This window comes from Oryzias melastigma, linkage group LG2 (assembly GCF_002922805.2).
Source record: "Oryzias melastigma strain HK-1 linkage group LG2, ASM292280v2, whole genome shotgun sequence".
Classification (NCBI taxonomy): Eukaryota; Metazoa; Chordata; class Actinopteri; order Beloniformes; family Adrianichthyidae; genus Oryzias; species Oryzias melastigma.
In genome coordinates this window covers 2,228,939-2,256,478 of record NC_050513.1, presented here as the reverse complement: position 1 = coordinate 2,256,478, position 27,540 = coordinate 2,228,939, and the positions used below count along the sequence as shown (strand labels likewise).

The 27,540-nt window shown below is 45.8% G+C and overlaps 1 protein-coding gene across 1 annotated transcript in view; it reads left to right on the top strand.

Annotated features, from left to right (window-relative positions):
- LOC112140000 (dedicator of cytokinesis protein 3) overlaps positions 1-27,540 on the top strand; it is a gene marked incomplete in the record, with an annotated part of 107,245 nt that overhangs the window by 66,047 nt on the left and 13,658 nt on the right. The window contains 36 exon segments of the mRNA XM_024262888.2: positions 4,568-4,649; positions 5,631-5,691; positions 5,893-6,040; positions 6,544-6,632; positions 7,138-7,263; positions 8,252-8,376; positions 9,377-9,539; positions 9,616-9,722; positions 9,821-9,992; positions 10,150-10,247; positions 10,556-10,639; positions 11,698-11,798; positions 13,961-14,042; positions 14,475-14,645; positions 16,117-16,309; positions 16,400-16,527; positions 19,109-19,255; positions 19,847-19,945; positions 20,023-20,117; positions 20,388-20,463; positions 20,552-20,652; positions 20,727-20,785; positions 20,869-21,017; positions 21,099-21,184; positions 21,284-21,310; positions 22,884-22,979; positions 23,101-23,161; positions 23,243-23,336; positions 23,475-23,623; positions 24,305-24,391; positions 24,468-24,572; positions 24,659-24,800; positions 24,893-25,059; positions 25,406-25,492; positions 25,606-25,785; positions 26,029-26,112. Of these exon segments, the coding sequence (XP_024118656.1) occupies positions 4,568-4,649; positions 5,631-5,691; positions 5,893-6,040; positions 6,544-6,632; positions 7,138-7,263; positions 8,252-8,376; positions 9,377-9,539; positions 9,616-9,722; positions 9,821-9,992; positions 10,150-10,247; positions 10,556-10,639; positions 11,698-11,798; positions 13,961-14,042; positions 14,475-14,645; positions 16,117-16,309; positions 16,400-16,527; positions 19,109-19,255; positions 19,847-19,945; positions 20,023-20,117; positions 20,388-20,463; positions 20,552-20,652; positions 20,727-20,785; positions 20,869-21,017; positions 21,099-21,184; positions 21,284-21,310; positions 22,884-22,979; positions 23,101-23,161; positions 23,243-23,336; positions 23,475-23,623; positions 24,305-24,391; positions 24,468-24,572; positions 24,659-24,800; positions 24,893-25,059; positions 25,406-25,492; positions 25,606-25,785; positions 26,029-26,112 (4,021 nt within the window).

Genomic DNA, 27,540 nt, shown 5'->3' with positions numbered 1-27,540 from the left:
TATTGATTGGTTTGTTTATTCATTGATTGGTTTATTTCAAGCAATTACAGCAATAAATGTACAATAAAATGGCAATACAAATCAAATTACGTGTAAATTACATTCGGTTCTATTCTAAAATAAAATAAAAAATCATTGAAGTCCATCCATCCATGAATCTATCTTCTCCCACGTATCCACACCGGGTCTCGGGGGCACCAACCTAAGCAGAGATACTCAGACCTCCCATTCTGACGAATCTGCCTCCAGTTCTGCCGGATGACACCTCAAAGCTCAGAACTCCAGTCAGTCTTAGACCTCCTGCTCAGGGTGTCCTGGTGCTCTGATGAACACTCGAACATGTTTTGGACAAACCATTTCTGGCACAAAAGCCCAATAAGGATCAGGGAGCTGGTTTGTCCTGATCCCCCCTTAAGGTGCATTCCCACCGAACGCGATTTGCGCAACAAATGTGAATGCACCTTTACATGCATCCCTGTCATTGTTCAGGTGAACATTGAAGTCCCCAGTTAGGACCCCTCCCAGAGACTCCAAGAAGCCAGGTACTGTCAACCCAGTAGCCAAAACCACACCAAGACACCAGCCCCCAAACCTCTCTATTAGGGTGAACCTAACCAGTGAACTGGGGGGCTGTGAGCAAACCCACAACAGCCAATTGCTTCTTATCATTAAGGGGGATACCAAAACGGACAAGCCCCCAGATAGTTGAGGTATCCCTCTGCCAGCCTCTCTGAGTTGGTTGATAAGGACGTGAGAGATAACAACTTGGTGAGAAAAATTGATCCATTTATTCTAAAGTTAGTCAAAAGTTGGATCAAAGTTTGATCAAATCGTACGGAGCTCCGGGTGTCCAGCAGCATGGACTAATGAAAAACCAACAAGCAGTAGAACTAGTCAGATTATATGGCAGCAGGAGCGTCCCTGTCTGCATACAGTAAAAGGAGTCAAGAACTGTTCCACGGCCTGGAGTATGCTCTAACTTTATGGCTTCATATGGTCATGGGGGCGTGGCCTGTGCTCTAACTGGCTGTGTTATGTGTGCCTATGTGGATGAGGTGTCCAATCAATGACGTCTGCTCTCGTCTTGGCACCCGTCAGTCCTAGACCAAACTTGTCCTTCAGAAATGATAACAAGGTGCTCGTTTTCATCAGTTTACTTCATCAAAGTTGAATCCCGTATGCAGATAAGAAAGAGGGCCCCTCAGGTCCCTAGTTGGCCAATCACTCGTATTCTACTTCATTTGAGAGGAATTCTAGCCAATTATTTTACCTTTCCGGTGATACGAATGTGTGTGGCTGTGAGAGTGGGCGGAGCTTCAATCAAAACGGTCAGAAGTTTGTCTGGACTTCACAAAAGATTGTAACTTAGTGATCTGATGGGTCAGAGTGACGTCTACGATGTTCTGAAAGAGAGCGTTGTCATGGCGATGAGTGTGTGAAGCGCAGACGGTCAGCATCTCTGACACAAGCGCCCTCCCTCACCCGGTCACGCTGCTTCACTTAAATGTTGCCGGAAAAAACGACTGTGTTTTTATTTTTGAAGCACCGCTTTGAACCACCAGAACCGACTAAAATCCAAATGGTACCCATCCCCACTTATCATTAAGTCCAGAGTAGAAGGATGTGCTTTTGCTCTCAAGCTTCGGTCTGGAACAGGAAGGTTCAGGACTCGGTCCGGACCAAGACTTTTCCAGTCTGAATCCAGCCTTCGATTCATCAGATAGTGGTGGACACGAGAGAAGATTCTGTATGATGTTTACCTGATGACTATAGTGGAGAAGAAGCTGAAATACTGCAGACAGTAACTCAGGAGGGGAAGAGGAGCAGGCCGCTGATCCACAGCTGCAATGACAGCTGACAGCAGAAAGAGATGGACTCGTAAACAAAGTGCTGAGATCTGCATTTGCTTAAATGGAGGGAGGAACGGCGTCAGCCTGCTGGAGCGCTGAGCTGAGTGGGAGAGCGAAAAGATGTCTGGAGTCTGAGAGTCTCACCGTCAGCAAAGCTCTCTCCTTTCTGGAACATTTGTTGTTGTTTACACTCATTAATGTTGATTTCCAAATGTGGTGAACTAAAATCTATGTTTTGGTGATTTGGATTTTCGATTCTATTAATGCTACAAAATATAAATCTCCCAAAATCCAGTGTGGTGGTTAAATTGTGGGATGTTAAAGGACCGGGTCTAATTTTATGTTTAGAGGATCTTAAGGTATTTTCCAAATAGCTTTTGGTTTGTCACATAATTATTATAAAACTATTCCTTATATGTCTTACTGCAGCATCCCCCCGTCTTAAGCTGTTGTAGGTGACGTAATCCCCGTTAGCACAGGCTTTCTTCTGTTGGTTCAGCTGTCAAAGCGTCTGACCCAGCAGCATCTCTGCACAGGTGGTGGTTGGATGGACAGGTGGAGGGAGATTAGAGCATGATGGGGTCTGGAGGAGAGTGTGCAGGAGAGTCTGCAGGAGTCATTGTTTAGTGTTGTCGTTGGATAAAAACTAATTTTGTGTATTAATGTGCATCACTGACCTGATGAATCTCAGCTGAGTTCTTTCTGATTGCATGCTCTCTTTGTTCATGGGGTGGTGGAGGGGGTCCAAAAACATGCTTATAGGTGACTTTGGTGCCGTGGTCCATAGGTTAACTGGTGACGCACCTTGTTCCTTTGGACAGGTGTGACAGGTGTGAGCTGAAGTGTCCAGTAGGAGCTCCGCCTTTGGACGAGGTGGGGATAGAAGATGTGTGGATGGGTGAAGCTCGTTGTTGCAGTTTATTCAGAGCGACTCGTTAAGCTGCTGAACTCGAGGGACGGAGAACGAAACCTCATCAGCTGTTTTCTGTTTTAAACGAGAGCTGCTGTGATTGCTGTCAGTGTCTCACGGTTCCTCTTCTCTTCCACCTGCCTGGTCTTATGGGTGAGGTTAGTGATTCAGAAACACAAACTGCATCCACTGCTGCTTAAATGTTCATTAAGAGGAGGAAAGACACACTGCATGGGAATCCCCATCAATGTCGCAGCTCCTCCAAGCTGCACAGCAGGAAGGCTTTGAATTTGACGTGTGAATTTACTGCCCTCCTGTGGCCTGCTGGGGCAAACACAGGAATGGATGAATGTTGATACAATCAAAGGAAAAACTTTTGGTGCCCAGAAGTACTGACATACTTGAGAGGTTTTTGCTACTGTTTTAACTTGCTGTAGCCTCATATCAACATGTGAACGTTACAATTTTAAAACTTGAACATTTGAAGTTTGCTGCTGAGAGACATGAACATCAGGGTTTCTTTTGTTCTAACTTCAGACGCAGCATAAGATCCTATTTTATATTGACAAGACCTTTGAAATACCATCATTTAACATCCAGACTCAGTGACTTCATGGAGGTAAAACCTCCAAATGTCTCATCCTTTCATCCACATTTCCTCCTCTCATCCGCCCTCCTGCCATCATGTCATTTTCTCTCTCTCACGTTGTCTAAATTATGTAAAGGAAGTCATGGCAAACGGCCGCACAGAGTGGATGTAAATAATACATGACGGCCATAAATGATGCATTTTCAGGCAGAGCGCCGTCCTTACCGAAGAATCATCAACGGTGAGGCTGATGGAGCGGCTGTGATGAGTGTGTGTGGGGGCAGAACCAGCATCCGTCACCTTCTCTGTTCACTTAGTTTACCTGATTTCACTGATAGAGAACAACCGACACACAAACACACAAATGTGCGACCTTGGCAGGCTGACTCAGCATCTCAGCTGAATGTTGCAGCTGCTGAATTGACAGAAACCTGAGGCTCAGAGGAAACTACCAACATTTAGATTCTTCTTTTATCAGAAATTATTTGAAGTTTTCTGCAGCAAAGCTCAGGGTTTGTGAGTTGAAAATGTTTGATTTGTAATAGTAATGTTGTCTGTTTACATGCATGCTGAGCTGCTGTTCTAATGCTAACATGTTTTTCCTAAAATCTCACGACATCATAAAGTGAAGCAGCGTTTGAGCAGAAGAGCTAGAAACAGGAGCTCCAGACTTTCCTGTTCAATGAGACGGAGCGGTTACATCAGAAACATGAGTTCCTGTTTCTGGTTTATTGGAGTTCTTCTCCAAACAAGTGAAGGCGTTTCTGAGGTCAGCTCCTTCGTTGGGCTGCATGAACACAGATCTTCAGGGTTGTTTTGGGTTCTGCTGTGAGTCGGTGTCAGGCTGTGTTTCTGAAGGGGGCATCACACCACGGTTCAGGTGAGGGTCAGAGCTGGAGCTTTGAGGAGGATGTTTCCGGTTAAATGGACACATAGAGCTCCTATTGTGTTGCTACTGCAGGAAAGAAAAGCCTTTTGTGTTTAAAAGGACAGTTTGTGCCACATTTCACACTGTAGAGTATTTGCATGACAGTTCTTCCAGACATCTGCCGTTTTCTGATGCCTCAACACGAGTTTTAACATTATTTTAGTTACATTTACTCAGTTACATTATTTTAGTTAGTATTACTCAGTTACATTCTCTGAGTTACTTTTACCCCGTTACTTCCAGTCCAGCTGTGAGAACAGGAAGCTCAGACCTTTGACTTTGTCTTCCAGTGAGAAGTTCATGGTGCGGCTGAACAAGAACGGAGGTCCGAAGAACCCGGAGAAGGTGGACAGACTGTGTGCGCTCTTCACGGTAACAGATTCACACGAAACTGAAGAACCACATTTAGATCTGAAAAACTGTTCTAACTGGTGATTCCACGGCGCCCCCTGTTGATCTGAAGTTTCTTGAATCTGGAGGAACTGGATCCTGAGAGCTTTGTTTTTCAGCCGTTTTGATGAGATCCTCAGATTCTCTCATAGCAGTGATGGATGATTCACATTTGAGTAAAACAAATTTAGAATCCTCAACATGTTAAGGAATGACAAATCTGATTTATCAGGTTAGAGTATCAATAGAAAAACACAAAACATGGGTATTTAGTGGAACTTAAGCTGTCTTAAAAATCTATTATCCTCAAGGAGGGAGTCAGAGGTCAGATGTCAGAGGTCAGAGGTCAGATGTCAGAGGTCAGAGGTTAGAGGTCAGATGTCAGAGGTCAGAGGTTAGAGGTCAGCTGTCTTTGAGAATAGACTCCAAACTCTGATTTAAACACAGTTAAAACAGAGGGGAAGGTGATCCATATTTAGATGAATTTAATCCCAGAACTTCGTTGGTGGGACTGAGATCGGCTGTGGTTCAGTGGTTAGGCAGTTGATTCCTGATTGGATGATTGGGGTTTGATTCCCACCTTGCCCGCCCATGTGTCGAAGTGTCCTTGGGCAAGACACTGAACCCCGAATTGCCTCTGGTGGGAGGTTGGCGCCAGTGTTTGGCAGCGGAGCCACGATCAATGAGTCTGTGACTGTAAAGCGCTTTGGGCCTTCAAGGATGGTAGAAAAGTATACAAGTATACATCATCTACTTCTGCTCAGTGAACATTTGAGTCTGCTCATACTTTCTTCTGAACTTTCATTTCATTCAGTCAGGACATTCTTTCAGGGGTTTGCTTTGCATCAGTTTCCTCCTCTCTGTCTTCATCTGTCACAGTCTCAGACTGACAGTCTCTGCAGTCACAGATGGGTTTGTTGACTGCTGCAGGAATGTTTTAATCCATGTTTTCTTCTCTGGTAGGATCTAAGCAACAAAGACATGAAGCGGGACCTCTACATCATCTCTCAAGTCATTCGAACAGGTCAGTTTGATGAACCCTAAAGGATCTGGCACCTCAAAGGGAGAGTCTTTAGGAACCAGCCCGACCCACTGAGGAAGATGTTGAGGGTTAAAACAGCCCAGGACCTTTGTTCTCAATCTGAAGCATCTGAACGAAAACAAAATGAAAGAAACTCTTTCCAGTGCATAATTTGAAATAAAACGCACCTTTTGCCTTTTGCAGGTCGCATGTTATTGAATGACAGTAAGAAAGGCCCCCCCCACGTTCAGTACCGCCGACCGTACGGCTGCGCCGTCCTGGCCATGAGTGACGTGCTGCAAACCATCTCAGAACTGAAGGAGGAGAAAGACTTTGTCTTGAAGGTTTACACGTACGTCCTGAACCTCTGCAGGTGAAAGACAGGCAGCAGCTCCCCACCTGTGCAGAGAAGGTCCAGACTCTGACCTGAAGACCGGAATTCTTTTGAGTCTGGTTAACAATCGAGTCACAGCTGTTTTGTTCATGTGGAAGGAAGTTTGACTAAGAAGACTGCAGTCACTGTGTGCATGTGGAAACGTGTGTGCACCTGTGCTAGTGTGCACCTGTGCTAGAGTGTGTACACTTGTGTTAGAGTGTGTACGTGTGTTATTGTGTGGATGTGTTAGTAAGTGTAGCTGTGTTAGTGTGTCCACCTGTGTTTGTGTGTGTATGTATGTGAGTGTGCCTGCAGACATCTCCTCCAGCTTCTTTGTCATGAAGGTTTAAACAGCTGTATCTAACGATTTGGATCCTGAAATCCTATAAAGTCTCTGTCTGGTTTTGAACCTTCTCGGTGCTTCAGCTGCTGCGAAGCTTCAGAACGTTCTTTTGGATCTGACATGTTTGTCTCTGCAGCTGCAACAATGAGAATGAGTGGTACCAGGTCCATGACAACATCATCCGCAAGTCCAGCACCAAATACACTGCACCCAGCAGCAACTACGGTAGGGCTGAGTGTGTGTTCATGTGTGTGTGTGTTTGTTTAGAAAAACTCTTGTCTTTTTTCAATTTTTTTATTTTTAAAATATCATTTTTACACAGTCAGTCCTCCTCTTTGCTAAAACAGTATCATGAAACCCATTAATACCAGACAGAGATGAACCATCATCTCCTCCTCAGGTGTTAGAACCAGCAGCATCAGTCACTGATCAGCAGCTAAACTGCTGATGCTCACCAGAGTCAGACGTTTTCAGATCAAAACTCCCAAACCAGGCTGGAGGTGTTTAGCCTGTGACTGATGTGTTCATGTCATCATGTTATTTCTGCAGGAAAATCTTCTTAATTGGTGTCACCGTGGCAACGGTGACCCAGACTTCACCTCCGTGATCTCCTGAAGTCCAGACAGCACAGACATTTAATGCTCTGGTGTTTGCATTCTGAAGCATCTTGTATGTTATTAGCTAGTGCTGCTCAGCCGTCAAACTGACATGAATGTTACTGTCCCCCCAGGTCTGATCATCTCGCTGCAGCTGCTCAGAGGCGACATGGAACTGGTCCGCAGAGAGAACCCGCTCATTTTCAGCAAAGGGGTGGCCATCACTCGGAAGCTGGGCTTCCCAGACGTCATCATGCCTGGTGCGTTGTGGCTTTAAAGCTCCGCCCCTTTAGGGCTGAAACCTTGTTTTGTTCTATTTTTCATTCCTTCTCTTTTTGAGAAGCAACACGTTCCATCAGATGAAGAAGCTGCTTCCCATTTCTAACCCTGGTGACCGTAGGGTTCTGCAGAAAGCTGCTGCTGACTGTGAAAGTCTTAACTACAGGAATGAAAGCAGCTGCTGCTGCATTAAGGAAACTCGAGGGCGCGGCGTCCATTAGAAATGTTTGACAGTAGTAGGTTTGTTAAAGATGAACTCCTGAAGGGTTACAGACGTATTTATAGCCGTCCTTCAGTCTTCACTGTCATGCTCGTGCTCCAGTGTGAATTTACTTCTGCCTGCCAGCATGAAAGGCTGGAGCTGTTAAAGATGTAATTATCATCATCATCATCATCATCATCATCATCATCATCAGCAGCAGCAGCAGTGTGTTGGTTCAGCCTCTGAAGATCCTGAACAGTACCACCAGTCTGGAACCCAACATATATAACTTGCGTATAAGTTAAACAATTTAACTGATCTTTAAATTCTTTAAATAGACCCCTCTGCCATGGCAGCGGCAGGCCCGTGTTTCGAAGCACACACCTTTGAGGCGCTGACGGCGCTTTCACACCTCTTTCACACACATTAAGCTCTGCTCCCCTCCGGCAGGGATGGAGTGAGTATTTACCCCCTCCTGACATATTTACCCCCTCCTGACATATTCACCATGACATCTCCTCTAGAAGGACAATCTGAAGATGAGAAATGAAACACGTCTGTGTTGACACAGAGTCCTGCTGCTGCTGAAGGAGTGAAAAACTCTGCAGGCTGCTTTCACCTCCTCTGGAGCTGTTCTGATGCTGAGGCTGCAGCTTCAGAACGGCTCCATAAACCCCGTTCAGTTCATCATCAAAGGGGATTCCTGTCATAAAACACTGTAAACATCAGGTCTTTGACCACTTCCTGTTCACATGTCTCTGATCCAGGTGACATCCGTAACGACCTGTACCTGACTCTGGAGCGGGGGGATTTTGAGAGGGGGGGGAAGAGCGTTCAGAAGAACATCGAGGTCACCATGTACGTCCTCTACGCCGACGGAGAGATACTGAAGGTACAGAGAACATCTGAGGATTACATTAAATTAGAAATGGTTTATTTCAAGCAATCAAGAAGAAAAAGAAGAGAATTCATGTTCAGTACAATCAACCATCAGAAGTTTACATCCATGAAGATGTCAAACACAGGATAACTAGACATTAAGAGATTGCCTGAAAGGGAGTGGGAGGAAGTGAACTTATAGAATCCCACCCCGGCTTGACCTTAACGTTTCCTTTACATGAATTATCATTATCCGGTTCAAAACGGATGGACCGCTCCACACCCGCGCCCCGCTCAGTGCTACCCCCCCTCAGCCCCTGAGCGCGCAGTCGTCTGCGTTCGCGCAGTCGTCTGCATTCACGCACTCGCCCGCACTCAGCGCAAATGACCGTTAAAAAAAAAAGATAAAGAGACAAAGAACAAATACATAAAAAGGAGCACGGCTCCGGGAAGGAGTCAGAAGGGAAACACAGAAGAAGACAATGAGGGACAAACAATGTTTTAGAACACAAATAGTTACTTTGAAAAAGATTTTCTTTAAAAGTTAAGAAAATTCACGTCTGTGAGTTTATGAAGATGTTCATTTATTCATCAATGTATGTCTAGGTCGACCGAGTGTTAGCATTAGCCGTCCTATGGGAAATTCTATTAAACATTTAGATTAAGCTATAGTGGACTTTAGCTTTAAGTGCAAAATTAATCTATATTTTTTGAATCGATTATTGATCTATTAAGCTAAAATCTATTCAAATCGATTCATTGATTTAATTAACCCAGCCCTTTACTGCCACCTGCTGTTCTGGAATGTATTAATTTGCTTTTACAACCTTTTACAATTCCGTAGAGTTAGCAAAAGCTCTATTAGTAAATGTTTACGTTGTCAAATCAAACTACAAAACATAGATTATTGTGGTAGTGGCAATTCTTTTGATTTATGTTTATATAAGAAACACCTGGTAAGATTGTTTTGAGTGTATGGGGGTGTACATCTGAACACACTGCCCCCCCTGCAGGACTGCATCAGCCTGGGATCGGGGGAGCCCAGCTTCCCGGAGTATCGCTCCTTCGTGTTGTACCACAACAACAGCCCCCGCTGGAGCGAGGTGGTGAAGCTGCCCATCCCCATCGACCGCTTCCGCGGATCCCACCTGCGCTTCGAGTTCCGCCATTGTTCCAGTCAGTGACCTGCCGCTCTTCATCGCCCCCCAGCAGCGGCGCTGTCTGACGTTCTGCATTCTTCTGCGCTTTGCAGCAAAGGACAAAGGAGAGAAGAAGCTGTTTGGGTTTGCCTTCACTCCTCTGATGAGGGAGGACGGGACCACTCTGTCGGACGACAGCCACGAGCTCTACGTCTACAAGGTCAGATGATCCAGCAAACCTTCCAGAACGTTCTGATTTCTTCATTCCTGACTTGTGACTCCTCCTTCTCCTGAACCCCTGGATCCTGCTGGCCTCAGTGTGATGAGAACACCACCTTCAGTAACCACGCCCTCTACCTGGGCCTCCCCTGCTGTAAGGAGGACATCAACAGCTGCCCCAGCATCCCGTCCAGCCTGGTGTTCCAGCGCAGCAGCAAGGAGACCTTCTGGATCTCCACCCAGCTCTCCTCCACCAAACTGACTCAGAATGGTAATGTTTCAGGCTGATCTCCATTTTAGGGTGGGGGGGTGAAGCAGTCACATAGAAATCCGGGTCTGCAGAGGTCAGGTTCAAAGATTAGGCTCCGCCCCCTGAGTAGCCTTCAAATGACGGTTTCCTCAGTGTGACTCTGTTCTCGGTTCTTCAGTGGACCTGCTGGCGCTCCTGAAGTGGAAGGCTCATCCCGAGCGCGTCATGGACATCCTGGGACGCCTTCGACACGTCAGCGGAGAAGAGATCGTCAAGGTGTGTGTGTGTGTGGGGGGGTAAGGACAGATTCACAGAGTTTTTTTCACTCAGTCTGATAACTTTAGTTTTTATGTTCGTATGGCTGGAGATGATCCTGGAAACAAACCATTCATTCCACTAATTCGGCTATTTCAAATTAAACAAAATATGTGCTCGTTTTAAAAATACATAGATGAAGACTAGTAGAATCAAGTCATTTATCTTATTCAGTTTGTGATGAAAAAGTCATTAAGGTCAGTTATTACCTGAAGACAAATGTGTGAATAACGAGTGGATCAGGTCTCACTGAACCTCCTGTTCTCCAGTTTCTTCAGGACATCCTGGACACCCTGTTCTCCATCCTGGACGACAACACAGAGAAGTATGGGCCGCTGGTCTTCCAGTCTTTGGTACGTCTGGCTGAGAGGAAGCAAACATTTCTGACAAATGTTCTAGGAGACGCTTCTCTGAAACAGATCAGAGGGAGATATGAGGAGGCGGTCCTCAAACCAAAGTCAGACGACAGCAGATGTGACTGCTGTCAGTTTGAATCATTTTTGTGATGTTGTCTGTCACAACAGAGCCTCACAGGTGCAATGTGTCTGATTCAACCTGACCTGTGAAAGAGCTGGGCTGCAGCTGCTTGTTCCTCCACAGCAGAGGAGCTCTTTCCCCTCGATAGTGGCATCTCAGCTCGAGCTCCTCCCCACCTGTAGGAGCTCCTCCCCTGATGCTAGCGTGTCAGCCGGAGCTCCTCCCCCCTGTAGGAGCTCCTCCCCATTGATGCTGGCTTGTCAGCAGAAGCTCCTCCCCCTAAAACTGCCATGTCAGCAGACGCTTCTCCCCCTGATGCTGGCGTATCATCCAGAGCTCCTCCTCCTCCTGCAGGAGCTCCTTCCCCTGCAGACGCTCCTCCTCCTTGATGCTGGCGTTTCAGCCGTAGCTCCTCCCCCCGTAGGAGCTCCTCCCCCAGATGCTGGCTTGTCAGCAGAAGCTCCTCCCCCTAAAGCTGCCATGTCAGCAGAAGCTCCTCCCTCTTGATGCTGCCGTGTCAGCAGACGCTCCTCCTCCTTGATGCTGGCATTTCAGCCAGAGCTCCTCCCCCCTGTAGGAGCTCCTCCCCCTGATGCTGGCATGTCAGCAGAAGCTCCTAATTTCTGGATGAAATAATGAAGCTGGAGCGTAAATCCAAAGGCTGGTGAAGACCCAGCATTCAGACTGACTGGATGATGAAGCTTCTCCTCCATCTGTAGAGAATACATTCATCTCTCGCCTTCCCAGCCGATGAGGATCAGCGCGGTCCGGACCGCAGAGCGGGACCAAATGTTCCTGTTTGCCGGAAGCAGGAGGCGTCCGTGTTCAAACATCTAAACCTGTTCAGAGCCTCGTTCTGAGGGATTAGCTTTGGTTTCTCAGCTGGTTCCTGCAGTGACGTGTTTGCATTGTTCCTGTGCTTCCTCTCTGTCAGGTGTTCATCATCAACCTGCTCAGGGACAGTAAATATTACCACTTCAGGCCCGTCATGGACACCTACATCCAGAAACACTTCGCTGGCGCCCTCGCCTACAAGTGAGTGTCTCTCTGGTCTCCTGACCTCCGACCTGGTTGGTGTTTCTCTCTAGAAGAAGGGGGTGCCGTGGCCCCCGTCCTCTACTGATGGTTTATGTTTATTCATGTTTCTAAAATAAACTCCAGTCTGCATGTTCTCCTGCTTCCTCCCACAGTCCACAAACATGCTGCATAGGTTCCCATGGGTGACTTTAACTCTGTCCTTTAGATGTGAGTGTGTGTGGTTGTTTGTCTCCACCGTCACCCAGAAGTAGCTGGGTAGGGTCCAGCATCACCAAGACCCAAAGACAGATGGACCTCAGTCTGGAGCTCATACTGGAACGGGCTGGGTTCCCTTCTCTTCATCCTCGTCTCGTTGTGTTCCTCTAAAGCAGAACTTGATCTGGTTTTAGGACAAGGACCAGAACAGACAGAGTCCTTGTTCAAACAGTAAATGATAGATGTGACCTGGACTCTCAGAAGCTTAGTCCTGGTGCTGGACCTGAGCGCAGATCCAGTAGATCACAGCATTACTTACCAGGCTGACAACTGGGTCTCTCTGTTACTATTCTGAGCTGGTTCGGTTCTTACCTCACGGATTGAACATTCTTCTTAAATAAGCTCTTCAAGAGTTTATGAAATCACCTGTGGGGTTCCCCAAGGGTCAGTTTTAGGCTTTTTAATCTACGCTATCTCCCCCTCCCTGCCTCCAGTGTGTTGTAAGAGCCTTGACTGTTAGTGGGGTAGATTGCTGAAGCTATCTTTCACTTGGTGATACAAGCACCAATTTTGGCACATATGTGCAACAGAACCTACTTTTTCCAAAAAATATGTTATTCAACTTAAAAAATAAAATGGCAGCCAATTTTCAAGATGGCCGCCTCTGCATACCTATCTCCACAGTATTTGGTCTAAATGTTCATATAGTAATGCTATTCTGATGGTCCACTTATCAAAACAAATTGATTTGGATACAAGGAGCTGAATACAGCATTAAAATCTACATAATAAAATGCTACAGCTGTATTATGAAAATTTGATGCAAAAAAAAAATTGCTTCTTTTACTCCAAGCATTTGCAGCTGCTGAGTTGTGTGCATCTCAGGGTGTTTCGGTAGCACTAGCATGGTCCCCGACATTCACCGGTGCAGCTGCACTTTGTCAACGGCTGGCATGGCATAGCAATGGGTGGGAATGTTGACCAAAGAACTTCCCAGACTTGACCATTCTTTTGCCAGTCCACTCAATTTATGGAAATACACCAATTTTTAAGCTGCCATTTTGAAAACTGTTGGGCATTTTGAAATTGAGGATACAACACTGGGTGTGCTACATAAGAATGCATTCATACTAATGTAGAAATATTTTTTAAAATTGTGTAGGTTGAAGTTCTATGTCAATAAAAGCATTTACCAGGGTTAACAGGTCAGCCATCTAGAAAAATGGCAGCCATCTTGGATTTTTTGCTGGACAACATGCTTTTCTTCTAACATTTGCCTCGAACATCATTGGTGCCAGTTTTGGTGATTGTATCACCAAGTGAAAGATTCTTATGAAAACTATAGTCTATCTGCCTCACTATGTCTGGAAAAATCTACTATTAATACTGTCCTTACATCTACTATATGTGATTCAGACTTTATGTTCAGGCCTTTCAGTTATTCCAAAGGTTTGAACTAAAACATCTGCCGAGGACTCGTTCAGTTTTTTTTTCCGTTCTTGCAGTAAGGCTCAAGATCAACTTTTAAATCTGGATTTTATCTGAAATTTAAGAACTCTCTTGATCCTTAAAATATTTTATGTCACTTCTGTTTTTACTTATTTCAATTGATCTTTTGTATTCACTTTCACTAATTTCCATCATTCTATTAAGGTCTATGGTTATTCTGTCTTTATTACATTTGAGCTCCATTCTTTTCCTCCACATCAGTGATGGAACCTTCTCGTGAGCAGTGGGACCTCCCGGGTTCGGCTCCTTGCTTTAATCGGAGGGCAATGGTGTGGAGATGTCCCCAAATTGATTGTTTCCTTATTTTAGTATTAGCCGGGTTTCTAATGATCATTTTGTGACTGATTATGTTGTGTGTGTGCTTCCGTTGTTAAAGTTCTGTACGAATAAAGTTTGATTTGATTTGAACTCAGACGCTTCGTCTGTCGGGCTCAGAGAAGTTGTCTGTGTTTCAGAGAGCTGATCCGCTGCCTGAAGTGGTACATGGACCGCTCCGCGGAGGTGGTGAGGCAGGACCACATTCAGGAGGCCATGAGGGTAAGACTCCGCCCATCTGCACGCCCCTCCCATCACATTCCTCCCAGACCCTCACAGTTTCCTCTGAAACCAATTTGAATCATGTTTCAGTCCAGCAGTTTGTTGTTTTAACAAAAAAGAATGTTTTGACTCTTAAAATGGGACCCAGTGTCTCCCTGCTTGACACTCAGCATTAAGAGGTTGAATTGGGGGGTTAAACCATCAAATGGTTCCTGTGTCTGCAGCTCACTGCTCCCCCAGGGGAGGGGTCAACTAATGGGACTTGAACTTTTATGAAGTTTGATCTTTTAGCTGTAAACGTCTCTGACAGAATACCTGATCCAGAACTGACAGGGATTTCCTTCTGGACTCCCTCATTCTGTTAGTCTGAAACGTTTTCATGAAGAACGCTACCGGATGACGGGACCTCACTCTCCCCCCTCCCTCCCCCAGGCCCTGGAGTACCTGTTCAAGTTCATCGTCCAGTCCCGCATCCTCTACTCTCGGGCCACCTGTGGGATGGAGGAGGAGCAGTTCCGAAGCAGCATCCAGGAGCTCTTCCAGTCCATCCGCTTCGTCCTGAGTCTGGACAGCCGCAGCTCAGAGACGCTCCTCTTCACGCAGGTGAGGAAAAGCGGCGTGACGAACAAAGCGTGGCTTCTCTTTGGGAAGCAGCAGCAGCTTAGTCAGTTTGGATCAGCTGACTTTTGTTTTTGTGAATGCATTCATCTTTACTTTCTGCAGCTGCTTCCTGTTTCTCTGACTTGATGGTTATCTTCTCTCTGCACCTTATTATTCGCACTTTTCCGAACCTTCTCTCCTTCTCTTATGATCTTTTTTACATTTTTGACCCTTCGATTTGGTCCTAAACTTTCCCTCCTAACCCATCGGGTTCCCAGCCATGTCCAGGCCCCAACCCAGCCTCTGGACCTGGTCCTGGTCCAGCTGCTCCCTTAGCTCTAGTCCCCGGCCCGGTCCAAATCCAGCCCCCGCCCCCAGGACAGCTTCCTGGGAGCGGGCAAGTCGGCTGCAGTCAGGCCTCGAGCTCCAACGCTCTGCGGCCACCGCCGCCGCCTCTGTCAGTAAGTAGAGTCTGGAGAAACCCAGAAACCCAGAGTCCTGATCCACCTGAACACGCATGAACACACACCAACACATGAACACACACAAACACATGAACACACACAAACACATGAACACACACAAACACAAGAACACAAACACATGAACACACACACATGTGAACACTTAAAAGAGTCTAAAGTAACGAGCACCTGTCAGAACTTGAATTTATTGTAGACAGGACTCAACTGGATGATATACGATATTCTGCTTCTAAAATTGAAGTTTTTTGCTGAATACCGCTTGGTCTGTGGAGAAATCGGGTGTTGGTGTTGAACTGGGGGCGGAGCTGTCAGAGCAGACTCTTCCTGAAAGGGGCGGTCTCACTCTATATCAGATCGTGAGGACCGGCTCGTTTTCGTGGGTATGGGAGGGGCTGCTGTTGAGAGCGCAGGTTTTTAGAGGATTACTCTTAAATCCATCAACGGATCAAAATACTTTGGGATTCTTTGTAGCAAGGAATGAACAGTATGATGCACTTTAAACCTCAAAAAGTTGGTTTTTCATGGTATGGTCAATTTAAAACCAGCTCTGGTGTAAATTTATGATAAACCTAAAAACTGTTTTCTTTTCATTTGATCTTTTTTTGCTCTTCTGTGTTTAAAAGCTGATCTCTGTGCGGTTCTCTGTTCATTCCATCTTAAGATTCTCTGTTCGATGGAGAATCCACAGTTGGAAACATGAAAAACCCAAAGGTGACCTTTCCTGAAGCGACCTTTGCCCTGCAAGGCCGGTCGTCTTCTGAACCATGAGCCAGCGACCCGTCCACAGTGCCGTGATGCTGAACCACCTGCAGGCCTTATCCACAGCATCACAGCTTTCAGTCATTCATGTGGGGTCTCTGACATCAGTCCCTCTCCATGTTTCTTCTGCTGCTTCCTGTGATCTCCTCAGACCTCATGAAGGCGTCTCTTCCCTGTGGTCCAGCTCTGTCGTGGACAGCGGCTCTCTAACAAACCCGCTTCTTCCTCAGGCCGCGCTGCTGAACTCCTTCCCCGCCATCTTTGATGAGCTGCTGCAGATGTTCACGGTGCAGGAGGTGGCGGAGTTCGTGCGGGGCACTCTGGGCAGCATGCCGTCCACTGTGCACATAGGACAGTCCATGGATGTGGTGAAGCTGCAGTCCATTGCTCGGACTGTGGACAGCAGGCTCTTCTCGTTCCCGGGTATTTCTTCTGCTTTTATTTGATGAGTAGAAAGGTTTTTGGAGTCCGAGTGAACCCAAACGTCTGCATCATCTGTGTTTCTGTCCCCAGAGTCACGAAGGATCCTGCTCCCTGTGGTCCTCCATCACATCCACCTGCACCTGAGGCAGCAGAAGGAGCTGCTCATCTGCTCAGGAATCCTCGGCTCCATTTTCTCCATCATCAAGAACAGCTCCATGGTAACAGAGACAGAGAGACCTGGAGAAAACGTCCAGAGATCCACGTCTCTGTCAGTGACAGAGCAGAGGCTCAGGGGTTCCAAACCTCAGCGGTTATTAGGGTGGGGCAGGGTTACGGTTGGTGGGGGTCATACATAGGTAGAAAAGCCTCAGTGGTTCTGACAGACAAAACTGCTCTCTTATGTATCAGGATTCTCAGCAAGTTTCCTCTTTGGTTCAGAGCAGGAGTCTGCAGGTCGTTACTATAGAAACTCGGCTTTGTTTTCATGACTCTGACCCCACATGTTAAACAACTTTAGCTTTCTTCCATAAATAAAGCACAGATATAAGAAAACACGTAATATTTGTTCTAAAGATGAAAACTTTTAAAAGTTTGAAGTCATTTTCTGCGGTTGAACCTTGAGTCTTTGTGATCCATTCCTTAATGGAAGCATTTGTAATTCATAATTCAAAATACAAGTCAATACTGGAAATGCTTTTTCATTTTCACAATGTACCTGCATTACTTGTCTCTTAAGTGAAATGAAAAGCAATTCTCCAAACGGCTTTTCCATTTTCATCTTGAACATTCTCATTCTGTGAAAAGATAAACCTCAGCTTTGAGATTGTTTTTCCTCCTCTTCCTTCCTTTTTCCCTTTTCTCTGAATAAGTCGACGAGAACGGCATGTCGTTTAATGACAGCAAAAACCAAAGCAGAGGAGGAGCGAGAATGAAAATGACGTTTGGAAAATAGCTTTTTCATGTAATTTAGGAGAAAAGTAATGCAGGTACATTGGGAAAATGAAAAAAGTGTTTCCAGTATTTACTTTTATTTTGAATTATGAGTCACAAACGCTTCTATACTGCTGCTGAAATCTGAATATAAACAGAACTTTATTAAGTTTTGATCTAAACAGAACAAAAATGATTAAACATATTTAGTAGAGATTTTAGCTTCTCCCCTCTGGACATATTGTACATATTGTTCAGGATCTTTTTTTTTCATTTTTGAGCTTTTAATGACAAACAAAGCTTAAAGAAGATCTACGTTTACTCACATAAATCCTCCAGATTTAATGGAGTTATTATCCTGACCAAAATATAATAAATAAGTAGCAGTGACCTTTTAAAAACCCGACTATCGTGTTCTCAGGAAGCATGAGAGGAGCACAGAAGATCCTCAGGATGCAGTATCCTGGTTTAGCATGGAAACAGACAGCTGGTGATCTGTAAACATAAACAACAGCAATGCAGTCGTGAGTCTGTGCTGCAGTGGTAGAGCAGTTTGTTCAGAAAGTTGCAGGTTTGGCTCCCATCACGCCGTCAGTCAGGTCAGTCTGCTGCAGCTCTGGTCATGACCTCAAACCGTCAGTGCACAACTCTGGGAATGTTATTCTAAAACATTAGTGTCAAACTCAATCACACAAGGGGCCAAAATCCAGAACACACCTTGGGTCACGGGCCGAACAGGATAAACATTTATTGAACACACTAAAACTGCATTTTTTAAACTTTAAAACTGTAACTTTTTAACATGATTATGAACCAGATATATATAATTACCTGTGATAATGCTAGTGTGAATGCTGTAAGATGAATTTGGATGCTGAAGATGCTGAAGCTGATAGTCACTAAAATATTAGCTAAATGCCAATTTAGCCTGAAAAAAAACTACAAAAAAAAAAAAATCTTAGGTTAACCAAAAACATCTAGCATGTAGCTAAAATATTTGCTAAACTCCAGAATAGCCTTAAAAAACTGAAAAAGTCTAAATTAGCCAAAAGAGCTACCATGTAGCTGAAATATTTACGAAACTCCTAAGCAAACTCCTAAAACAAACAAAGAATGGTTATATTAGCCAAAGCAGCTAGCCTGTGGCTGAATTTTTAATTAAACTCCAAAACAGTCTAAAATTGTTTTAAAAAGCCTAAATTACCCCCAAAAAGCTAGCATGTAACTGAAATATTGGCCAAACTTCATAATAGCGTAAAAAAAAAAGAATTAATGCTAAAATAGTCCAAAAAGCTAGCAGAATACCTATTTTAAAACTTTAAAACTGTAACTTCTTAACATAATCATGAATAATAAAAATGCAGGAATATTATTTCAGAAAAAATCGACTTAAACCTTAAATAACTTTCAATATTTTACTTTCTATAAAAATATATTTTGTCTAAATTATACAAGTTAGCAATAAGTACAAGATAACATCGGGTCATTAATAACAGTAAAATAAAATGATCTGGAGGACCAGATACGGCTCAACTTTGACAACTTTTAGAGGATTAAAAAAGAACAATGCTGAACTGCTCAGGAGTTGACTTTACTCAGAGATAAGGAGAAAAAAAAACAGGAGATACAAATGAAAAAGTGTGAAACACTGTCAGTTTGTGCAGAAGACAAACACGAGGCGTCTGGACTGGATGCAGGTTCATGTGAGGTCGAGCAGGTTGAAGGTGATACAGCCGAGACCCTCGGAGAAATGAAGTCTGGAAAGATCAAATGTTCCTCTAGCAGAGTCCACCAGTCTTCTTGTTTTTCTGTTCTCTCTTTCTTTTTCCCTTCTCTTCCTTCACCCTTTAATGCCTGCTGCCCCCCCAGGACACGTCGGTGCAGGAGGAGGTGGAGATGATGGTGGAGTCGCTGCTGGACGTCCTCCTGCAGACTCTTCTGTCCATTATGAGCAAGAGCCAATCGCAGGAGGCGGTAAGGGGTCAACGCTGTCCGCAGTGCACCGCGGAGATCACTGTTAGTAACTAACATTACAACTACTACTCCCCCCACCGCATGCATCCATCCTGCTCCTCCCCTGCTCCACCTGAGAAGGGCAACATCCAAGATGATTCCAGCCCCTACCATAATACTTCTGTTCTGGCCCGTTTTTGAGAGACAAATCTGATAATCAGGAACAGAAACGATCTCAGTGCTGATGTTCCCTTCGAATTCATCATCACCACATCGTCTTCCTCATGCTGCCGTTCTTTTTCCTGAACTTCCATCTGTCCTCTAAACCTTCATTTCTGCTCGAGGACTCAGGAGTTTTCATATTATTACAGATTGGAAATGAAGGAGAGACTTCTTTAATTTGTTGTTGTTTATGTCTGTTGTTGTTGTTTACTGCCATGCTGCCCTTCCTCTTCACCCCTCCCCCATCAGTGGTACAGTCCAGTGTCTTCGTTTTACTCTCTACAACCTCAGTAAACAGTAAAAGCATAAATAAGCTGGAAGAGGTTCAAAAACAGCACTTTCTTCTGCCTCCATCACTTCCTGTCTGTCTCTCCCTGAACTGCCTTCACATGGTCCACCCTCCTGACCTTCTCTGATGTCACTTCCTGTCAGGGAGAATACGTGTCCTGCCTCCTGTCGCTTCTCCGTCAGATGACTGACGTCCACTTCCAGCACCTGATTGAAAACTTTCAGAGCAAAGAGGAGTTGAAGGTAGAACCCGAGCATCCAGCTGAGGTGCTGCTCATGGGGAGGCAGTTCTGATGCTGACTTTCCCTTTGTCCTCTCAGGAGTTCCTGCTGAAGATCCTGTGTGTGTTCCGGAACCTGATGAAGCTCAGCATTTTCCCCAGAGACTGGAATGTCATGAGACTGCTCACCAGCTAGTAAGACACAAACGCACAAAAACACAAACAAACACACACAAACCTGCCTCCCCATCAGAGCCTTCTCCTCAAGTCTCAGCGCTGGACATTTAGCCTGTGTGGCAAAAGCCGGGCTGAGTTTGTCCTGTAGAACCAACATCCATCAGTCATATCTGTTCAATAGGACCATCATCCATCAGTCATGCCTGTTCTATTGTACCATCATCCATCAGTCATATCTGTTCAATAGGACCATCATCCATCAGTCATGTCTGTCCGTCTGTCCTGCAGCATCATCTTGACCACGGCGCAGCACCTTTCTCCTGCTCTGCACAAGAACTTCACCCAAACTGACTTCGACTTTAAGGTTAGCTCCCTCCTTCCCTCCACATGTTGTTGTGCAGACGGAGCAGACGTTACTCACGAGGCATGCGTCTGCTGCTGTGTATGCGCAGGTGTGGAACTCCTACTTCAGTCTGGCTGTTCTCTACATCAACCAGCCCAGTTTACAGCTGGAGAACCTGAGTCCAGCTAAGAAAAAGAAGGTTCTGGATCGGTGAGGAGCCGAGCCGTGCATCACTGCTGCTGCTGCATGAAGCTCCACTTACATCTGTGTTTGTTCTTCTGCAGGTATGGAGACATGAGAGTGATCATGACCTACCAGCTGTTCAGCATGTGGCAGAACCTGGGTGAGACGCTCCCTAATGAACGTTCTGGATGGAGCGGTGGGGTCAAAGGTGATGTCCTTAACCACGGCTGTCCTCCTCTGCAGGGGAGAATAAGATCCATTTCATCCCCGGCATGATCGGGCCCTTCCTGGGCGTGACGCTGGTCCCTCAGGTGGAGCTGAGGAACATCATGATTCCCATCTTCCATGACATGATGGACTGGGAGCAGCGCAAGAACGGGAACTTCAAACAGGTGCAGGAGCACGCACACAGGTAGAGACGCGGCCGCTTCCAGCACAGGAGTTTGAGTGTCTCCCTCTGAATGCTCCGCCAGGTGGAGGCGGAGCTGATCGATAAGCTGGACAGTTTGGTGTCAGAGGGCAAAGGCGACGAGAACTACAGGGAGCTCTTCGGCTTGCTGTAAGGAGATCTGCTTCCGCCTGAACGAGCTCTGTCTTTCTGACCTGTGCTGCTCTCAAACGCTGCTCTTGTTTGCTTTGCTCTGTGCTGCGGGACTAGAACCCAGCTGTTTGGGCCGTATCCCAGGTAACACACTGATGCTTCTGCTCACGTTCCAGCCAGTCCGGCTACTTAAACCAATGAGATATATCACTAGAGGTGACATGCTAGCTTGTTGACGCCATATTAGGATGGTTTAGATGTCTGTTTACTGCTGTGTTACAATTGTACACACAGATCTATAAAAACTAGAATGTGAATTTTTCACTAGTAAATTATTGCTGTCAGCTGATAAAAGAGAACTTCTAGAAAACATTTGAACAAGATCTGAGTGAGTTTACTCTCAATAATGAACGTTTAGGCTGATCTTGTCGTCTATTAAAGTCAATGACAGCTCTAGACTTCACACTATTTCCATGTTTTCTGTCAGGACCACCGATCTTTATGTTTATGGAGGATGATTGTGGTAAATTGACCTGCTGGTAATCAGATTACTGAGAGGAGAAAAATAAACTAACCAGGATTTCCTCAGTAGTGAAGATGGAAGAGTCTATCAGAACCGAATCTCCGTCCGGCGGACGGACCGGTAAATGTGTCGTATGAAAGACCGCCTGCCCGCAGCGCTGAATCGTCATCCGGTGGACAGACCGGGAAATGTGGTGCATGAAAGGAGCCCCTAGCCCAGCGTCGCCACTCCTGCGGGTGAATTTACCCCGCGGTGTGTCATCGCGACCAGTTTCGGTTCAAGACCCGGCCGCTGTGTACTTAAATCGGACCTTGCCGCTCCGGGACCGTGGATGGAGGTCTCACTGAGCCCTCTCTCCCGTCTGTGGGACCATCAGGACTGGCGCGGCTGTTGAGCGGGCTGCACTGTTCTCAGTCGGATCAGACCGTCTCATCATGCTGATCCGGGTGCGGACCGGCCCATATATAACAGGCGCTACCGGTCTACGGCGATGTCGGCTACACACCGACCCCTTTATAAACACAGACGAGGAGTCCAACAGTTTGTGTAAATCTCAGTCTGTGTGTAGATTAGAATAAAATCACAACCATGTATCAGGTATGCATTTATTTATTACATTTATTTGAAATGTTGTTCATTTGTGTAATATTTGTGAGGATCCAACCAGGACAGGAAATATACCCGTCAGGTGTTTTCCTTTTTAAAATGGGACCAAGATTAATAATTTTATGGTCGTTTTACTGGTTCTGCTAAACCATGTCTCATTGTTTTTATACCATTCCAATATGGCGTCGCTCTTTACGGATCTTGAACAACAGTAAAAAGCCTGCATGTCATCTCTACTGATATTAATCTCTATGACTAAAACGATTAGTTTCCTGCTGACACCAGTTCCTCTGCTGCTCTGAGCAGATTGGTTTTATTTAAAGATCTTTGAATCCGTTCCCCTCTCACGGACACACAAACCTCTGTTTCAGTGCAGATCACAGTTTCTGTCCTTCCTCTGTTTCATCTTCCTCTCCTGGTGTTTGTGTTCTTCTCCTTCATCACTTTGTTTCATGTTTGAACTCAAGTAGAAAACTTTGACACTTATTTTCAGCAGTTGTATAGTGTGGGATTTGGTGGGCGTGACCTATGAGTGGCGTGCTGTTAAAAGCCACTTCAGGGCCTGATCTTTGTGTCTCTTCTTCAAAGTCTGCTGGAGAAGATCGAGCAGGAGACGTGGAGGGAGACGGGGACCTCCTTTGTGACGTCCGTCACGCGGCTGATGGAGCGCCTGCTGGACTACAGGTGAGGAACACCTGAGTTTCACGTGGGGAGCATCAGCTGATTATCTGAAGGCCGTCGTGTCAAACGGAGGTTTTAGTAAATCGGGTCATAACAATCTCAGTGAACATAGTTGTTTCTTCAGGGACTGCATGAAGGGAGACGAGACAGAAAACAAGAAGATCGGCTGCACCGTCAACCTGCTGGTAAACTTTCACACTTCAGCAGCTTCTTACAGATAAAATCTGTTCTTTTGACGCATCACTTCCGGTTCTGTTTCCCTGCAGAACTTCTACAAGTCAGAGATCAACAAAGAGGAGATGTACATCCGCTACATCCACAAACTGTGTGACATGCACCTGCAGGCGGAGAACTTCACAGGTGAGGCTGTGGCGCGGTGCTGTGGCGCGGCGCTGTGGGGCGGCGCTGTGGGGCGGCGCTGTGGGGCGGCGCTGTGGCGCGGTGCTGCCCTGCGGCGGCGGTGAGGCATGAGCCTGACGTTCTCCTGTGTATCCACAGAGGCGGCGTTCACGCTGCTGCTGTACTGGGAGCTGCTGCGCTGGGAAGAGCGCCCCCTGAAGGAGTTCCTGCATTATCCGGCCCAGAGCGAGTGGCACCGCAAGGAGAGCCTCTGCCGCAAAGTGATCCACTACTTTAACAAGGGAAAGGTAATCTGAACCTCCTCATGCCTCACGAGGACTCCAGGATCTACTCATGTGTTTTTAAAAATAAAGTTAAAGATTGAAATGGTGAAAATGCAAAGGTTTTACCATTTAAAACATGTAAAACAATGTTTTCCCTTTTAACAATTTTTTACAAAACTCAGCAAGTTTAAATTAAGACCGTTTCATGTTTCATGGTGTCGATCAGATCGACACCATGAACATTTCATCATTTTCTGAAATAAAATAACATTTTTCAGCCTGACTGAGCTCCATCAAAGACAAAACATCCATAAACTTGATGTAGCACCTTTAGTTTGGCTTCTGCTTTTACCAGCCTGCAGGTTTTTGCAGCTTTTGCAGCTTTTGTTTCAGGAAAAATTAACTTTAAGTTTTTCTTTAAAATTCATTCACAACAAACAAAAATCTAGAGTTGCTGGGTAGATTTTATGTAGTTTTCTGAAGGATAAATGTTTTATAAAGTTATTTCTCAAACTTGACTTACAGTTTTATTTTTAGACTTTTTTAGGGGAGATTTATCATCTTTTCTGCATTTTTTTTAAATCTTTCATTTTCTAAATTAAATGTAAAGTTTCTGTTTTGGGGTTTTAGTTTTTCCACACAAATAAGGAATAAAAGGAACTGATGAGTTCCTCAACTTCTCTTTTTGTCCTTTTTGTCCAACAGTGCTGGGAGTTCGGCATTCCTTTGTGCCGGGAGCTGGCCTTCCAGTACGAGTCCCAGTACGACTACCAGAGCCTCAGCTGGATCCGGGTGAGCTGCCGTTGCTCCTCCTGCTGCTGCACGCTGTCTCCGGTGAACCTTCATTCAAACTCTCCTCTGTCTGCAGAAAATGGAAGCAGCTTATTATGACAACATCATGGAGCAGCAGCGTCTGGAGCCGGAGTTCTTCCGAGTCGGCTTTTACGGCAGGAAGTTCCCTTTCTTCCTCAGAGTGAGGACTTCTTCAGATCTTCTCCTCGACGGTGATGCAGGTTCTACTCTGTAAAATGGACGACAAACAATTTTAATTTTTTCCAGAATAAGGAGTTTGTTTGTCGAGGTCACGACTACGAAAGGTTAGAGGCCTTCCAGCAAAGGATGCTGGGAGAATTTCCACAAGCCATCGCAATGCAACACCCGAATCAACCCGACGAGGCCACGCTGCAGTGTGACGCGCAGTGTATCCTTCAGACCAGTATCTCTGGGCGATCTCCTTTGAGACCAGCACATAGAGTTTAGTCAGACCCTTGACTGCCCCCCCCTCGCTGCCAGACCTCCAGATCTACGCCGTCACTCCGGTTCCAGACAGCGTGGGCGTCCTTCAGATGGAGCGGGTTCCGGACCGTATCAAGAGCTTCTATCGGGTCAACAACGTTCGGCGGTTTCGTTATGACCGCCCCTTCCACAAAGGACTGAAAGACAGAGAAAACGAGTTCAAGGTGAGGAGGCGGGCCTTCTGAAGGCTCCGCCCCGCCGCCGACTGTAAACTCTAAATCTGTCCTCCAGTTTGTTCGACAAACAGTGAGAGAAGTTCACAACTGAGATTATTTTTGTCCTTCAATGTTCATCAATATTTTATTTTGAAAACTTCTCTTTCAAAATAAAATAGCCTGTCGGCTTTGTGAGTTTAGAAGAATTCCAACTAATTTTCAGCATAAAAATCCTCCATGAATACGGAAACAAAACCATAAAAACCTCCAAATGTCAGCATGTTTGGCTTGTTGTCGTTGTGTCGTCTCCGGCTGCACCGCTGATTCTCTCCTTTCTTCTCCATGTTTGCTCCAGAGTCTGTGGATCGAGAGGACCACTCTGATCCTCAGCCACCCTCTGCCTGGGATCTCACGGTGGTTTGAGGTGGAGAAGAGAGAGCTGGTGAGACCACGAGCATCATTGTTCTGATCTCAACTGGATTTGATTCTAAGCTGCAGGTCAGAAACGGACATGTTGGAGGTTTCTGCTGAGACCTTGGTTGTGTTCTGTTTCAGGTGGAGGTGAGTCCTCTGGAGAACGCCACGTCTGTAGTGGAAAACAAGAACCAGGAGCTGCGGACTCTGATCAGCCAGTACCAACACAAGCAGCTGCACGGGAACATTAACCTACTGAGCATGACGCTGAATGGCGTCATCGACGCCGCTGTCAATGGAGGCATCGCCAGATACCAGGAGGTCTGGAAAACTATTGTTCTGGAGAAGCTTTTGCCTGCTTCACTGTTTCAACAGTTGTGATGATGTTTTTACATCATTCATGTCATTATTCTGAGCCACAAGGAACTGTTGTACATTAAATAAATCTAAACATCTAAAATCTAAACTTCATGAAGTTTGATCTCATTATAACATTTTAAATTGGAAAGATTTCTTCAGCATCTCCAAAGAACTATCAGTCAGTGACTGTCGTTTCCTCTGCAGGCTTTCTTTGATAAAGATTACATCACGAGTCATCCTGAAGACACGGAGAAGATCACGCAGCTCAAAGACCTGATGCAGGAACAGGTGATGCTTCTGCTGAGTCAGGCTCCACCCCATCAACATTCTGCTGAGTGAGACTCCACCCCCCTCCACATTCTGATGAATCAGGCTCCACCCCCCTCCACATTCTGATGAATCAGGCTCCACCCCTCTCCACATTCTGCTGAGTCAGGCTCCACCCCTCCACATTGTGTTGAGTGAGGCTCCACCCCCTCCATATTCTGCTCAATCAGGCTCCATCCCCCCACATTCTGCTGAGTCAGGCCCCACCCCCTCCACAATTTTCTGAGTCAGGATCCACGCCCTCTACATTCTGCTGATTTAGTTTTGTGCCCTTCAGATTCTGATGGGTCAGGCTCCACCCCCTCCACATTCTACTATGTCAGGCTCCACCCTTTCACATTCCACTGAGTCAGGTTCCACCCCCTTCCACATTGTGCTGAGTCAGGCTCCACCCTTTCACATTGTGCTGAGTGAGGCTCCACCCCATCCACATTCTACTGAGTCAGGCTCCACCCTTCCACATTGTGCTGAGTCAGGCTCCACCCCTCCACATTCTACTGAGTCAGGCTCCACCCCTCCAAATTTTGCTGAGTCAGGCTCCACCCCCTCCACATTCTACTGAATCAGGCCCCAACCCTCCACGCTGAGTCAGGATCCACGCCCTCCACATTCTGATGATTTAGTTTTGTGCCCTTCAGATTCTGATGAGTCAGGCTCCACCCCTTAACATGCAGTTCAATACATCTTTCTAAATTATATCAAAATTTAGCTTCACCATTGTTATCCAAATTTTTTTTTAAGTTAACTTAGTTGAACACTAAAGTTTCAGTATGGTCTTTGTGAAGAAATTGTTTTATTTTTATCACTGTTTAAATTTGTTTTCAAATGTTAGCCCAAGCTGTAGCATATGGATGACCTTTTTACCTCTTAGAAAGAGTTGTTCAGGGTTTGATCACCTATGTCCTTTCCCAAGCACGGATGAGGAAGTTTCACGATACACTGCGCTCAGCTGGAAGGAAGGGTGCTGTTTGAACTGAAAACTTTTCCAAATGGTTCATTATTTGAAACCTCTAATGAACTTTTCTAGTTTGTTTCTCTGTTTGAATGTTGTAACCTGCCACTTGTGTTTTCAAATAAAAGGAGCGAGTGTCGAGGGGAATTTTCCTGACAGTACTTTACAAAATTCAGCTAAAAAATGGTTTCCTTAGTGAATAAATGCAAACAACTCTTCTTTGATGTGGCCTGATGGTTCAGGTGTAACAGGTTTTTCAGGTATTACAGGTGTTTGGGCTCTTTCAGTGTTTCTTATGATTATCCATCCATCTTCTTGGCCGCTTCTTCCCTTTCGGGGTCGCGGGTTCGCTGATGGGCGAAGGCGGGGTACACCCTGGACAGGTCGCCAGTCTGTCTCAGGGCCTCAATCACACACACATTCACTCTCACAGTCAC